The 16,625-nt window shown below is 32.5% G+C and overlaps 1 protein-coding gene across 2 annotated transcripts in view; it reads left to right on the top strand.

The window, feature by feature from the left end:
* SLC25A16 (solute carrier family 25 member 16) overlaps window positions 1-15,958 on the top strand; it is a 42,677-nt gene extending 26,719 nt beyond the window's left edge. The window contains exons 5-9 of one of the 2 annotated variants that reach the window (XM_037805151.1): window positions 1,813-1,934; window positions 2,173-2,239; window positions 8,959-9,121; window positions 12,691-12,759; window positions 14,319-15,958. In XM_037805151.1, coding sequence (XP_037661079.1) covers window positions 1,813-1,934; window positions 2,173-2,239; window positions 8,959-9,121; window positions 12,691-12,759; window positions 14,319-14,475 — 578 coding nt within the window. In that variant the 3' untranslated portion in view covers window positions 14,476-15,958. The remainder of the gene's footprint in view (window positions 1-1,812; window positions 1,935-2,172; window positions 2,240-8,958; window positions 9,122-12,690; window positions 12,760-14,318) is intronic. The other variant, XM_037805152.1, reaches the window with a different exon arrangement.
* Window positions 15,959-16,625: the final 667 nt, after the last annotated feature.

The following is a 16,625-nucleotide window of genomic DNA, read 5'->3' as shown; positions in this document are numbered from 1 at the left end:
ACAAAAAGTAGTCTTTTCTCATTCCAATGGAATGGCAAGCTGATTTTGATTTTTTGGTGGGGCAGAGGGATCTCTGAAAGTATCAACTTAGATCTGCTGTGATAAAAAATGGATAAAAAATTAGAGCAACATTTGCTAAATAAATAGGGTAAGATATGTAAGATCATTAAATAAAATTAAATACTAAAAATAATATAAGACTGAAAAGTTAAATTAAGTCAAGAACATGGAAGTCATTTTAAATTGGTACTTTTACTTGATTAGTTTGCTATTCTGAGCCCAAGTTCTGGCAAAAAAAATTTTTAATTTAGAAAACTAATAAAAAGATAAATAAATTGTCCTGTTAAGAAATACATTCTTAAAAACCTGCATAGAAAAAGTAACTGCTGGAGAGAGAAATGTGGAAATGAAAGAACATAAAAATAAAGTCGTATAAGAACAGTCCAAAACAACACTGAGAGGATGCTTTTTGTCCAGCAAATTGGGTGGAAATTATCTAATAACTGAACAGTTTAATTGTCTAATAATTATATAATATTTCTGAAAATTCAGAGAAATGACTTTTATTCCAATGGATCACATACATTGGTATAATCTTTCTGAGGGCAATTTATATCAAAAGTGTTAATTTGTGTTGCTTACCATTTGATCCACTAATTTTATTTTAGGAATTTAGCCATAATGGAAATGATCCACAAAAATATTTGGTTTTAAGGACATTCACCAAACATTGTTTGTTAGTACAATATTATATAGCCAGTAATGGAGACAACCTAAATATCCAGGAGAATTGTTTTTATAAATTATTGTGCTTCCAAATAATATTTTTCTCACATGGAAGATGTTCACAATATAATGTAAAATAGAAAAAAAAATGGCTCCAAAATAGAATTATCATATTATATCTTTTAAATGTGTGTGTTTATATGCATGTAAACGAACATCTATAAAATGGTTTGGAAGATTACATATTTAGGTAACTTACTGGATTATGGTTTATATATATGTTTTCATTTTTGTTTACCTATATTTTCTTATTTTTCTATCCTGAACATACATTTCTTTGGTACTTTACAAAAAGTAATAAGGGATTTTTGTTTTCAATTTTAAAAGTAACTCAACTGGATAGTTTTATTTACGGAATTTGAAATCATGTATTGATGAAAATTTAGAACTTAATACTAAATTTGCTTATCATCAGATTTTATCCCTAAAATGAATTGCTTCTATAAACTTCAACATTTATATTTTTATTATATTGAGTCAATAACAGATTTACCTACATTCTAAAAATTAAATGATGCTTGTGTTTTGAAGTTTTTTAAAAAGTGCCTTTATTTTATATTTATAAGAATTCTTTGTATTAGGTTGGTTAAGCATCTCTCCATTTTAGGATTAGAGAATGTAAGTAAATAATCAGCTATCTTACCTAGCTCATGGAGATGGTCACTATTTCCCTTCTAATATCTTATCTTAGATATAAGATCTAATATCTTACATGAATATTACTTAGTAATAGCAAGTAATAAGAATTTTTAAAATGCTCACTATCCACTTACACTGTACTATTTTCAGGCTACCATTATAACTATGTAATGGGAGGAAGCTGAAAAGATTTTTACAAACTGAACCTTTATCTGTTCACAAGGTTGTTTTCCAGCTGGTGATATTATGGTATAATTCTATAGCAATATCACCTTTGATTTCACTGGGTTTTCATCATTGCTACAATATTGAGAGCACTGCTAAAGATAGGGACAATGTAGAATTTCAAAAACTTTTTTTACATTTGAGTTTCTGCTTCGTTTTCAGGTATGACGGCAGTTGTCTGTACTTACCCTCTTGACATGGTTAGAGTTCGCCTGGCATTCCAGGTCAAAGGGGAACACACTTATACAGGAATTATTCATGCATTCAAAACAATTTATGCAAAGGTATTTCATATTTACCTTTCTCATGTGCAACATGTCCTTTTATATTTAGGAAAATAGTTTGAATATTATCTAAATAATTACTCTTTTATTTTTAATTATTGATATTAATCATAATTGTGAAAGCACATTTTTGTATTTCATGTGGGTCCCAGATAGTGTTTCCATTATAATGTTTGCTTTTATTCTTTGATGTTTATCATAATTAGCACAAAGTAATCTAATTTTCTTTTACTCAAAGGAAGGTGGAGTCCTTGGATTTTATAGAGGCCTGATGCCTACTATATTAGGAATGGCTCCATATGCAGGTATGTTCCAAATTTGGCAGAAGAATCCTTGTTTGTGTGTTTAAAATGTGTTACTAGTTTTTTTTTTCTGAATCAGTAACATGAAATAAGCTATTATAAAAAGTACTTTTATTAAAAAATGTATTGGCCATATAATAATGCATATAAAAATAACTGTTCATGTACATGCAGTAGACATGCACTTTTTTGCATCTTTTTCTTAATATTTGAGCCAGCTGTAGTATTGTTAACAATTGCACACTTATGTTACATGTCTGTTATGTATTCAGCTTTCATGAACGTGTTAATTACAAATAAGAGTTGAAACTGTTTTATTCCTCATTATAAGGAGGAAAAACTTTTTATTGAGTGAAGACTCATTAAGAAAAATTTAGAAAATATAGAGAAGTAGAAAGAAGAAAAATAAGGATACCCATAGTCCTCCAATCTGCATATAGTCACTATTACCTTGTTTATATTCCCTTTTTTTCTTCAGCTTTTTATTTTGAGGTAATTATAGATTCATATATAGTTATAAGAAATAGTACAGAGAGATCCATGTATCCTTTACCCAGTTTTGCTAATGGTAACATCTTGCAAAGCTGGATGTTGACATTGATACAATCAATATATAGAACATTGCATCACCACAAGGATCCCTCCTGTTGATGTTTATAGGCACACCTTCCTGCCCGCTTCCCTAAGCCCTGGCAACCACTAATCTGTTCTCTATTTCTATAATTTTTTCATTTCAAGAATGTTACACATTTGGGCTCATACAGTATAAAACCTTTTGGGATTGGCTTTTTTTCACTCAATATAATTCCCTTGAGATTCATCCAAGTTGTGGTGTCTATCAATAGTTTGTTTTTTTTTATTGCTGGGTAATATCCCATGGTATGGATGTACTGTATGTTTTTAAGATTCATTATGTTTCTGAGATACACCCTTGTTGCTGTTCATAACTTTATTCATTTGTCTATTATACATATGTATCCTGGTACAGAAGTACAAGAATCTTTCTAGAGTATATACCTAGGAGTAGAATTGCTGGGTTGTAAGTTACATGTATATATATTCAGTTTTATGAGCTAAGGTCAAATTGACTGAAAGTGGTTATATCCATTTACACATCAACCAGCAGTGGTTACAATTTCCCTTGATCCATATCCTCTCCATCCACATTGGTATTAGTTGATTTTTAAATTTTTGTGAATTTTATTGGGTATAAAAGGTAACTCCTAAAAAATAATAATACAACAACAAAAAGGTAACTTCTGAGGTCTTATTTTGCATTTCCCTTATTCTTTTTTCTTTTTTTTTAATTTTAAAATTACTTTATTTATCGAATAAAAAAATTTCCAGACAAAATAAAGCAAAGCAATAGGAAAAACAAGTATCCTGAAATAATTTCATTCCTTCCAGTATACTCCTATCGTACCAAAAGAAAATTAACTTACCGTAGTCATAACTGAGCATTCCCATATCATTAAGATCATCCTCAATATCTTGTCTGTTCTTATTAGATTATCGTTCCCCCTTTCCTAACTGCTGTCTATCTCTAGGTCCCTATATTCTACAATATAAGACACCTATTTTACATTTTTCACAAAGTTCACATTAGTGGTAACATACAATATCCCTCCTTTTGTGTCTGGCTTATTTCGCTCATCATTATGTCTTCAAGATTCATCCATGTGATCATATGTTTCACACCCTCATTCCTTCTTACTGCTGCATAGTATTCCATCGTATGTATATACCACATTTTGTTTATCCACTCATCTGATGAAGGACATTAAAGTTGTTGCCATCTCTTGGCAATTGTGATCAATGCCTCCATGAACATTTGTGTAAAAATATCTGTTCATGTCACTGCTTTCAGATCCTCTGGGTAAATACCAAAAAGTGAAATTGCTGTATCATAGGGTAACTCAATATCTAGTTTTCTGAGGACCTGCCAAACTCTCTTCCAGAATGGCCAAACCAGTATACAGTCCCACCAACAATGAGTAAGAGTTCCAATTTCTCCACATCCTCTCCAGCATTTGTAGTTCCCTGTTTTAATGGCATTCATTCTTATTGGTGTGAGATGATACCTCATTGTAGTCTTGATTTGCATCTCCCTAATAGCTGGCAAAGATGAACATTTTTTCATGTATTTTTTAGCCATTTGTATTTCCTCTTCAGAGAAATGTCTTTTCATATCTTTTGCCCATTTTATAATTGGGCCTTTTGTACTATTGTCATTGAGTTGTAAGATTTCTTTATATGTACAAGGTATCAGTCTCTTATCAGATACATGGTTTCCAAATATTTTCTTCCATTGAGTTGGCTGCCTCTTTACCTTTTTGACAAATTACTTTGAGGTACAGAAGCTTTTAATTCTGAGGAGTTCCCATTTATCTATTTTTTCTTTCATTGCTTGTGCTTTAGGTGTAAGGTCTAAGAAGCAACTTCCTGATACTAGGTCTTGGAATGGTTCCCTACATTATCTTCTAGGAGTTTTGTGGTACTGTCTCTTATATCGAGATCTTTGATCCATGTTGAGTTAACTTTTGTATAGGGTGTGAGGTAGGGGTCCTCTTTCGTTCTTTTGGATATAGATATCCAGTTCTCCCAGCCCCATTTGTTGAAGAGGCTGTTATTTCCCGGTACCGTAGATTTGGGGGCCTTATCAAAAAATCAGTCGACCATATATCTGGGGGTTTATTTCCAAATTCTCAATTCGATTCCATTGATCAATATGTCTTTGTGCCAATACCATGCCGTTTTGACTACTGTGGCTTTAAAGTCAGGTACTGTAAGTCCTCCCACTTTGATGACTAGCTTTTCCAAGTCTGCAAAGTAGATTGTTAGAATTTTGATGGGAATTGCATTGAATCTGTAGATCAGTTTGTGTAGGATTGACATCTTAACGATGTTTAGACTTCTTATCCATGAACACAGAATATCTCTCCATCTCTTTTTAGGTCCCCTTTTATTTCTTTTAGTAGAGTTATGTAATTTTCTATGTAGAGGTCTTTTACATCCTTGGTTGTTTATTCCTAGGTACTTAATTTTTTTAGTTGCTATTGAGAATGGAATCTTTTTCTTGAGTGTCTCTTCAGTTATGTCATTTCTACTGTATAGGAACATTACTGACTTATGTACATTAATATTATATCCCACCACTTTCCTGAATTTGTTTATTAGCTCAGGTAGGTGTGTCGTAGATTTCTAAAGGTTTTCTAAGTATAAGATCATATCATCTGTAAATAATGAGAGTTTTGCTTCTTCCTTTCCAATTTGGATGCCTTTTATTTCTTTGTCTTGCTGAGTTGCTCTGGCTAGAACTTCTAGCACAACGTTGAATAATAGTGGTAACAGTGGGCATCCTTGTCTCATTCCTGATTTTAGAGGGAAGGCTTTCAGTCTCTCACCATTGAGTACTATAGTGGCTGTGGGTTTTTCGTATATGCCCTTTATCATACTGAGGAAGTTTCCTTCAATTCCTACCTTTTGAAGTGCTTTTATCAAAAAAGGATGCTGGATTTTGTCAAATGCTTTTTCAGCATCTATTGAGATGATTATTTGATTTTTCCCTTCTGATTTGTTAATGTGTTGTGTTATGTTGATTGATTTTCTTATGTTGAACCATCCTTGTTTGCCTGGAATGAACCCCACATGCTTAGGGTGTATAATTTTTTTAATGTGTCTTTGGATTTGATTTGCAAGTATTATGTTGAGAATTTTTGTATCTATATTCTTTAGGGAGATTGTTGTATAGTTTTCCTTTCTTGTAGCATCTTTCTCTGGTTTTGGTATTAGAGTGATGTTAGCTTCATAAAATGAGTTAGGTAGTGTTCCATTTTCTTCAGTTTTTTGAAAGAGTTTAAGTAGGAATGGTGTCAGTTCTTTTTGGAAAGTTTGGTAGAGTTCCCCTGTAAAGCCATCTGACCCTGGGGTTTTATTTGTAGGAAGCTTTTAAATAACTGATTGGATCTCTTTACTTCTGATTGGTTTGTTGAGGAATTCTATTTTTTCGCTATTCAGTCTAGGTTATTTGTGTGTTTCCAAGAAATTATCCATTTCCTCTAAATTATCTAGTTTGTTGGCATACAGTTGTTTGTAATTATTGTTCTTTGTTATTGATGAGGTTGAGCTCCTTTTCATATGTTTATTAATCATTATATTTCCTTTTCTGTGAAGTGCCTGTTAATGTGTTTAGCCTACTTTTCTACTGAGTTTGTCTTTTTCTTATTGATTTGTAATATGTCTTTATAATATTCTGATTGTCAATCCCTTCTTGGTTATGTATGTTGAAAATATCTTTTCCCTATTTGTGGCTTGGATTTTTCATTTCTTTGTAGTGTCTTTTAATGAACAGAAATTCTCATTTTAATGTAGTTGGAATTTATCAATCTATTCTTTTATGAATAGTGCTTTTTGCTTCAGAAATAAATTTTCTTTTCTTCTAAGAATGATTTTTAAAGGTTAGCATCTGTAGATCCCTAATCCACTTGGAATTAATTTTTTTTCTCTTAAGGAAAACCATTTGACCCAACACCATTTATTAGATAGTCCCTCCTTTCTCCAGTGATCTGCAGTGCTACTTCTTAAAATATAATAAAATGCAGCTGTATGTGTATTTATGCTTTGTAGAACAAAGCCTCTTTACTTTATGCTGCTTTTCTTTCTTTCAGGAATGTCAGGACTGTAGGTATTTTGCTACTCCATGCACTATTTAGAATCAGCTTTTGATGGTGTATACAACTTCTTGTTGGCATTTTGAATGAAATTCATACAGATCTTAGACATTTTAGATATGAGTATATTGTATTGTGTCATTTAGAAAGTTATATTTTCAGTTTATTGCTTGACTTAATTTTTACAAGCTCTTATAGCTAGCTGTTTTCTACTTTTTTGTATTATAGCCAGCCATCTTGTTATTTGTAGACGCTGTTGAGTTTTCTATGTAGGCAGTCACATTCTGTGCTGATAATAACATTTTTCTTTCTTCTGTTCCAGCCTGTGCTTCCTTCCTTCCTACCTTCCTTCCTTCCTACCTTCCTTCCTGCCTTCCTGCCTTCCTTTCTTTATGTTTATCTTCTCTTTCTATACTGGCTAAGAACGTCCAGTACAGCAGTGAATGAAAGTGATGATTATGGGCATTTTGCTCATTCTTGATTTTAAAGGGAATGTTGTTAACACTTCTTCATTTAGCATGATGCTTTGGGGTTTTTTAGTATCTACTATTTATCAGGTTGAGGAAGTTTCAGTAAGGATTTTTGTCTGAATAGATTCCGTCTTCTTCAGGCCAGGTGGCAGGATCCATCTCCGTGCAGCGACACTGCTGCTCCTGGCATCTCTGTATCGAGTCATTCTACCTCTCTTCTCAGCCCACACCTCCCAATCGAGCCCTAGTGTTTTTCTTTTTGGGAGGAGGTGGTGATGATTCTGGGATGGTTCTTGGAGACTTTCCCATTCATTTTACAAGTCCAGCAATGGATTCTAGTTGTCCTTCCCTGGCAAGGTCCCTCAGAGTACTTAAGTGTCTTTTCGCTGGGTGCAGAACTTTCAATTTTTTGTGATATTTTCCTCTCACCTTTTAGTTACTTTGTTTTTAGTTTTCAGGTTTTGAATATATTTTATATAGTTATACTCACAGTGCATATACAATTTTGTTTTTTAATGTTTCCCCATTTGATCATTCTTCATATTATTGAATACTCTTCACAAGCGTCATTTTTGTTAGTTGTGTCCTATTACACTGAATATTACTCTCCTTCATTTAAGCATATATACATTTTTATTTATTTATTTTTAAATTTCTCTGAATATTCTTGTCATGGTTTTTTTCTGTACTTAAGATTAAGTCCTTAGAATAGATTCCCAAAATATAAAAATGTATGAATATTATAAAATTATATGTATCATGATCTCAAAATATTATATATTTTGTATCAAAAAATGGATATATTAAGGTATTAATCTTAGATTGAATTTTTGTTAATACCTATTTGTTCTTAAGCATCAATTGTTTGTTTAGATATCTGCTTTTAAACTTAATGGATATAAATATATCTTGATTAATGCCTAGTTGATAGGAATGCTTGAATTCCATTCTTGATTTTATTAATGTACGACTTTAGTGGTTCTGGTGTAAAATCATGTAAAAGTTTAACAAGCATCAACTGCATACTATCAATAACAATTCAACATTTATTAGATTCCACTTACTAGAGTGTCTTGTGGGCCTATCTGAACATTTTTCTCATAGTTATGACTCTTCCTTAAAGAAATAATTAGACACTTATTTAAAATAACGATGCTTTATTATTTCTAAATTTTTGCCTCCTCTTATTTTATCATCATTGTGATTGTAAATATAAGTTGTCATATGTACTTGTAATTATTAATCATGAATTTCATTTTTAGTCATGTGAAACCTTGGGAAAACTTTAGTTCTGTTCGTATATAAATGGTATCATCCTCATTACTTCCTTCATTCAGTACACTGAACTACATATTAGTGTGTGAAAACCAATGCTGTAATTTTTTATAGGTGGTAGTTTTGTTGTCTTTCAGTTATTTATAAACATTAATTAAATCTTACTATGTTAGATTAAACCAAACATCAGAAATCAGGAAATACATGTTTGATTCCTTGAGTTAATTGGTTATCATATAAGAATGGTGTTTTTTTCACAGCTCATATTCTGTTAAGCAACATGGTGAATTTATGTTTTGTTTTCCAGGTGTTTCATTTTTTACTTTTGGTACCTTAAAGAGTGTTGGGCTTTCCCATGCTCCTACCCTTCTTGGCAGACCTTCATCAGACAATCCTAATGTCTTAGTTTTGAAAACTCACATTAACTTACTTTGTGGTGGTGTTGCTGGAGCAATAGCACAGACAATATCGTAAGTTTCTTCATGAATGTAATTCAGTCAAATTGTAGTCACCCAGTACTGATTTTCAGCATTGGTTAATCTTTTTATTCTTTCTGACAGATTATTCAAAACAAGATTACCTTACAAAAATAGAAATATTAATTTAATATTTTTTTCAGATATGTCTGTACTTTAAGCATATTTTAAGTAACTATGTGCCACATTGACCAAATTAATTTGAACCCACACATATTCCTGTGAATTCATGTAAAGAAAAGAAAAAAGGGAGGGACAACCAAGAGTGAGAAGGAAGGAAAGAAGGAAAGAAAGAAAAAGAAAAACACTAAAAAAAAACAATGTTGATGCCCTTAAGAAGCCCACATTCTTATTAAGAGAGTAACAATACCTTGGAGTTAAATATTGATATAAGGTGCAGTGGGAACATAGATAAAGATTATTGGAAAGGTCACTTCACAGAATTTCCCTAAACTAAAAATGATCGAGTAGAGTGGGATAAGAAAAGACTGGAATACTAAAAAACAAGAAGTTTTCAGAAACAGGAAGAAGAAAAGTTTTCTGTGATTGAGGAGTATCCTGAAAAATAAGAATATAAAAAGGAGGTAGCAGTGTCACAAAGAATCAGAAAAGAGTGTCCAATAGGAAAAGAAAAGTCAAAGTAAGAGAATTACTAACAAGTAGGGAGTCCTTTGGATTTTTTTTTTTTTTTTTTTTTTTGTCTGTTCACTTTATTTTTTTTTTTTATTTTTATTTTTTTTAAATCATCATTTTATTGAGATATATTCACATACCATGCAGTCATACAAAACAAATCGTACTTTCGATTGTTTACAGTACCATTACATAGTTGTACATTCATCACCTAAATCAATCCCTGACACCTTCATTAGCACACACACAAAAAATAACAAGAATAATAATTAGAGTGAAAAAGAGCAATTGAAGTAAAAAAGAACACTGGGTACCTTTGTCTGTTTGTTTCCTTCCCCTATTTTTCTACTCATCCATCCATAAACTAGACAAAGTGGAGTGTGGTCCTTATGGCTTTCCCAATCCCATTGTCACCCCTCATAAGCTACATTTTTATACAACTGTCTTCGAGATTCATGGGTTCTGGGTTGTAGTTTGATAGTTTCAGGTATCCACCACCAGCTACCCCAATTCTTTAGAACCTAAAAAGGGTTGTCTAAAGTGTGCGTAAGAGTGCCCACCAGAGTGACCTCTCGGCTTGTTTTGGAATCTCTCTGCCACTGAAGCTTATTTCATTTCCTTTCACAAGTCCTTTGGATTTTACTATGAAGTATCACCTTTGTGAAAGCAGATTCAGTGCATTTGTGGGTGGGAGCAGATTTTACCAGATTGGAGGTAAAGAGGTTTGTGTTTTACATCTAGACACCTGATGGTGGAACATTGTTCATTTACAAAGACACAATCACTTCTAGCTATTCTGATTGTCTTCTTGGTTTTACTGCCTCCCTTTCTTTACTACTCACTCACAACTTAGATCTTTAAAATGTCTTCTCTATCTCACTTCTCTTCTGAGATATATTCTAGATCCATCCACATCCACCTTTAACAGATCCAATAGCTCCTTCTCCGTTCTTTTACCTTCCTTCCAACCTTGGCTTTCGTAACAGTGCCCTCTCTTGGTGATCATTTTCCGCAAACTTCCCTTTTCAGCTCTGTTGCTGATTCATATTCTCCTCTACCTACCTGTGGGAATTTTTTTAAGGCCCAGCCAGATTTTAGTTCTCTGCTTTTTTTTTATAAATATCTGGAACAGCTCATCTATCCTCATGGTTTCAATGGTCACCTCCACACAGAAAATCAATTCTATTTAAATCTCCATTACTGATGCCCTGTTGCATCTCTGGCAATACTTGGATATTCTGCCAAGTACAAACTCCATAATTCAAACATTATTATTCTTGTCTTCTTCCTAACAGTCCTCAGCTTCCAGTGTTCCTATTTGTTATGGATAACTGTCAATCTCCTAGTCCTGAAGCCTTGAAATCTTTTTTCACATTGTATATATCCAAATAATCACTAAGTCTTGTCAGTTGTTACTTCAGAACATTTGCCCAGAATGTTATTTTCTTTCTATTCCCACTGTTATTTTCTTAGTTCTGGTATTGTCACTTTATCTTTTTGTATTTTCTGCTTTCAACTAATCAATTCCTTCTACCCACATACATCATTTCCTGCTTGGAAACTGAATCCCCCAGGTTGAGGTTTTTTTGTCCCTTTACTTCATAAAATGTTTTCCTTTTTTCCACCGTTAAAGAAATAATTCCAGGAGATGATTTTAAGGTGCATAGGGGGCTTTGACAGTTGATCATGTTTTGTTTCTTAAGCTGGTTGAATGATACGTGAGTGTTTGTTATTTTTTTATCATAAGTATTTCATAGTAAATTTTACAAATGTTTAATTATTTTTATATCAATTATTTGTTTATCAGATATCATGGAGAACTTCAAATAGTAAAGTAGAAAGAGTGGAATGTAGCTTTGCAAATCTAACACTCAATTTTCTTATCTTAACTTTGGGTTAACAGTACTCACTTAATGCAATTGTTGTGAAGATGAAGTGAGATGATGTAAATAAATTGTTTAGCACAAGACCTAACATCACAAGTACTCAATATTAGCACAATAAAATTAATTTTAAAAACATCACCCTTGTTGGTGATGGTACCACAACATTGTGAATGTAACTAATACCAATGAAGTATATACTAAAAAATGGTTAAAATGGGAAATTTTTTGCAAATATGTTACCACAATAAAACTTAAAAAAAAAAAAAGTATCACCTAGATTCCCACTCCTGAAACAGTTTATTTTATTCATTTATTTATTTATTGAAACAGTTTATTTTTGTAAATTTCATTTCAGGCAATCTTTTTATGTAGAACTTTCTTTGTCCTCTAAATTAGCTATATTAATTTTAGCATGTAAGCAAAATTTTTTTGTTGGTCTGCTGTATTCAAAGGTAGTTGCTGAATAATCATAGGGTAGTGGTTCTCAAGCACAGGGTTTTGCTCCCATTGGCAATGTCTGGAGATATTTTTGGTTGTTATAACTTAGGGAAAGGGTGGGTGAGGGGATGGATGATGCTACTGGCATTTAGTGTGCAGAGACCAGGGATGCAATAAAGCATCCTACAATGCACAGAACTCCTCACAGCAAAGAATTATCTGGCTCGAAATGTCAATACTGCCAAGGTTTAGAACCTTTTTTAGGATTACAACAATGAAAACCACCCAGTTTGTTTCTTCAGGAAGTGGCATTTAATTTGGCCTTGAGGAATGAATAGAATTTGGTCTTGTGGAGATGGGAGAGAAGAATCCTCTGAGCAGAGGAACCGCATGAGCAAAGGCAAGAAGACCCCTGTATTGTTATTTGATTTTTATTTATGTGATTTTTATTTATTTATCCCAGGTTAGATAAACAATAGAATAGGAACACATTCCCCCCACGCCCCGCCCCATCATTTCCTAGCTTACATAGGATTCGCATTCGATAACAGTTGTTGAGTTGAAAGCTAAAAACCATTTTAAGTCCTTATGTCCTTTTTTTTTTAGCTACCCATTTGATGTAACTCGTCGGCGAATGCAATTAGGAACTGTTCTGCCAGAATTTGAAAAGTGCCTGTAAGTTCTCCATATGTCATTGTCATTTTCTTTAGGAAGTATAATGTTTAAAGCAAGTAGAGAAATAAGACTTGGGTTTTACCAATGGTCTAGAACTTCCATTTTATTTCCCATAGTATACTTTGATAATGTTATAAAGTTTCAATCAAGTCTCAATTGTCCTGTTAAAAATTTCTCTTTAGAGAAGCTCTATGACTAGAAATATAATGTGAGCCACTTATGTAATTAAAATTTTTCTAATAGCTACATTTTAAAAAGGATAAAAAAGAAACAGGTGAATTTAAAAGAACCTGCTGTGGTTTCTTCCACTTTATTGATTTCTTCCTGGGTCCGTGTGCTTTTTAAACAGTATATCTTAAATAGAGTTAGAGTTACTATTGTTGGCTCAAGAGGAATAAGGAACCCGCTTGCTAATATTATTAGGAAAACAAAAGTCCTAAGTGAAAATGAGGCAAGCTTAGCACCTATTTCTTCATAATAAAAGATGTTCAGTTTGACTACATCCAGTTTAATGGAGTCATGTGTTGACAAAATGAAAGTGCTCTAAAGGGGAAAGTGTCAAGGGCATCCAGGGGAAAAAGGCAGTCATTTAATCCAGAACCAGAACAACTCGATACCTGTTACTAGTCCAGAAAGTGATATAAGCACACCTAAAATGAGAGACAGAAATAAGAGACAAAGAGTGAGTGAAATAGGAGCTGAGCTGTGAACTGTGCTTTCTCTTTGCCCAGTCCCACCTCTTCCCCCAAAAGAAACAGACAAAATTAAGTTTTAAAATATTTTTTATTTTACTTAATATATCTAAAATATTATCATTTTCACATCTCAATATTATACATTCTTTTTTTTTTTTTCATACTGTTTGAAATGTGGGGTATATTTTACACTTATAAGCACATCTCAGTTTGGACTAGCCACGTTCAAGTGCTCAGTAGCCATATGTGGTGAATGGCTAGAATATTGCACAGCACACTTCTAGAGTTTTCTGTAAAATTTATAGAAATTTAGAATCATTCTCTTTGATTGGTGATGTGTTGTCCCTCAGGGTAAAAGCAGAATATTTGTTCAGGACTTGGATTACCTTTGTTTACTCAAAAGTTTCTTTGAAGAGTTCAGTCCAAATTGTCTATTGAAGGAGAAAAGCAAAGCCTGAAATGTTGGTTTGATAGGAGAGAGACAACACTGTTTAAAAGAGGAGAGTCTTTATTGCTAAAATCTGAAATATAGTCCTTCAAACTTCAGTTCTACAACCATTAAGTATAGAACTTAGGCTGAGATGAAAGGTTAAGGGACTCATATATCCTTTGAAAAGACTAATAAATGCTCTTCCAAATGTGATTATAAAATAGTGTTGCCACTAAACCTCACACACATGGTACAAACATAATACGTAATGTTAATGAGTCCCTAATTTCTGTGCATAATGCTTGTATTTGTTTGTAATGATTTGGCTTCCAAAAGGTAGTCAAGATGGCATTTTAGCTTCTTTTAAAAATGAAATTGTCTCTTCATTAATGGGTATAAAGGTGTTATCATTTAACCATTGTGATGTCTTTCAGTACCATGCGGGAGACAATGAAGTATGTCTATGGACACCATGGAATTCGAAAAGGATTATATCGTGGTTTATCACTTAATTACATTCGCTGCATTCCCTCTCAAGCCGTGGCTTTTACAACATATGAACTTATGAAGCAATTTTTTCACCTAAACTGAAGAAAAAATTCCTGTTTTTTTTCCTTACTAAACTATCAGAGGGAGAAATAAAATGTTATTTTATTACTTGAAAGGGGACATTCACCCTGTCACAGGAACCACTGGTATTTTAGTATTTGATTTTTTTTTTTTTAGGTCATAAATCAAAAGTGTTTACTATCCTTTTTTTGATGCCAAAAGTTGTACTTTGGAACATTGAAAAAAAATTCCTAAGCTGATGCTGGCTAATCAGTTAGGTTATTTGAAGCCATTTTAAAGCGTATTTGGAAGTAGAACTAACTTCAAAACGGGTCTCAAGAGGTTGCCATTAGCTTTATCATGCTGTTCCAAGCTTTTAATTGTAATCATGATTTTCAAAAGGCTCCAATAGCGTTTATTATTAAAATAAACAGGCTTGATTATATTGGGGCAGAAAGATGAGAACAGAATTCCTTTAATTCTATAAAACATAACCTATAAGCCAGTGCTGAAGTATTATTCTTATTCTCTTCTCATAAAGCTACTCCACTGGATAAAAAGGATAAGCATATTTTTTTTTTCATTTTTCAACAAAATAAATGTGTTTAAAAAGTAGCCATGTAGAGACTCAACAGTAAATGAAAAATTTTCACGTTTTATTCAAATGTTATTACCATATACTATGGGAGATTTACATGGTTTTAAAAAGTCAGTGTATTTCCCAAAGGCAGTAATAATAAATACTGAATAGTTTTGTTCTTACAAACAGAATAGCATTATAGATTTGTTTTTGTTAGATGGTTTGGTGTATACTAGAAAATTTATTTAAGTGGGCTATGAAATAGCCATTAATGTAAATGTGAGTGTCAAGAATGTTACTAAGATTTTATGTCATGATACATAAATTGGTTCTTCCATGTAAAATAGTTTTAGTGCAATATAAACAAGTAGAGATGTAAAATACGATTTGAATTGTTATTTATATTAAGAAAATGGTTTAAAATGTAAGAACTCCATTATTGTTTTTAGAGCACTTATGTTTTTTTTATAAGCATGTCACATACGGAAGGGAAACAATAATAGTTCTAACTGCAGAAATAGTGATTTGTAAAATTGATGTGATTTTTAAGGCACTAGAAAACTAATTGAAAGTGTTATTTCTGCTTCAATTTTTATTTTTGCATAAAGTATTTCTTGTCATATCTTGGTAAAAATTTGATGAACTGGTTTCATTTTCAAAGACTTTATTTTAAAATAAATATGTATCTTTGTATGATGTATAAGTGTACCAGCAGGTGGAAATACATGTGTTCCTAAAACTGTTTTGTAAATTTTCATTTCTGAGCTACACTGTAGCTAAAATATTGTTATCAAGTCTCAAGATAATTTAAATGTATAAAATAAGTAACTCAGTCATGTTATCAAGGAAAGGGGACTGCGAATATTTTTTTAAATAAAAATTTGCATTCTATGTGTATAATAGACTACATAGGACAATTAAAAATAAATTTTATCCGTGTTTCAACAGTTATTTCTTAATTTTAACTATTTATATTATTGAAGCACACATGCTAAACATAAGAAATCAAAATGGAAGCATATTTAAAATATTGACTGTGTTTATATCTGATTTATTTTAGATAGATAACCCAAAGTACATCTTATAGATTATCTTCCATTTGAAGATAGATTATTTCTTTTTGCTCTCCATTGATCCTTTTCTTGCCTTTCAGTAGATACAGCCCTTTGATCAATAGAATGGGAGAGTTGTCTTGTTTAGGGATTGATAAATGAAGTGTATCATTCCCAGCTCATGAAGATTACCTGTATGGAAGTGGAGAGTTTACTGGATGTATATAATTCTTGCCCCATTCTTCCCCAGGGTGCCGAAAACCTATTATTTGGCACCCATTGTGAGTCAGGCATTATGTCAAGCACTGTGGGGCTACTTCCCCTGGGAAGCCTTTAAGATACATCCATAGTCTTATTTGGATGCCCAATAGCATCTAACACTGGATATCTCTCCAACAGAGTATGTACCAGACTTTATAGTAACTGACTGTTTACCTATGTCCCTCCTCTCTGGTTCCCTCTAGGACAGAGCCATGCCTTCATCCCCAGTGAGGAGCACAGAGTGTGACACCATAATAGGTGCTCAGTGAATATTTACTCATGGGAAGAAGGAAGATCTG

This window comes from Choloepus didactylus, chromosome 15 (assembly GCF_015220235.1).
Source record: "Choloepus didactylus isolate mChoDid1 chromosome 15, mChoDid1.pri, whole genome shotgun sequence".
Lineage (NCBI taxonomy): Eukaryota > Metazoa > Chordata > Mammalia > Pilosa > Megalonychidae > Choloepus > Choloepus didactylus.
This window is presented reverse-complemented; position numbering and strand designations above follow the sequence as displayed.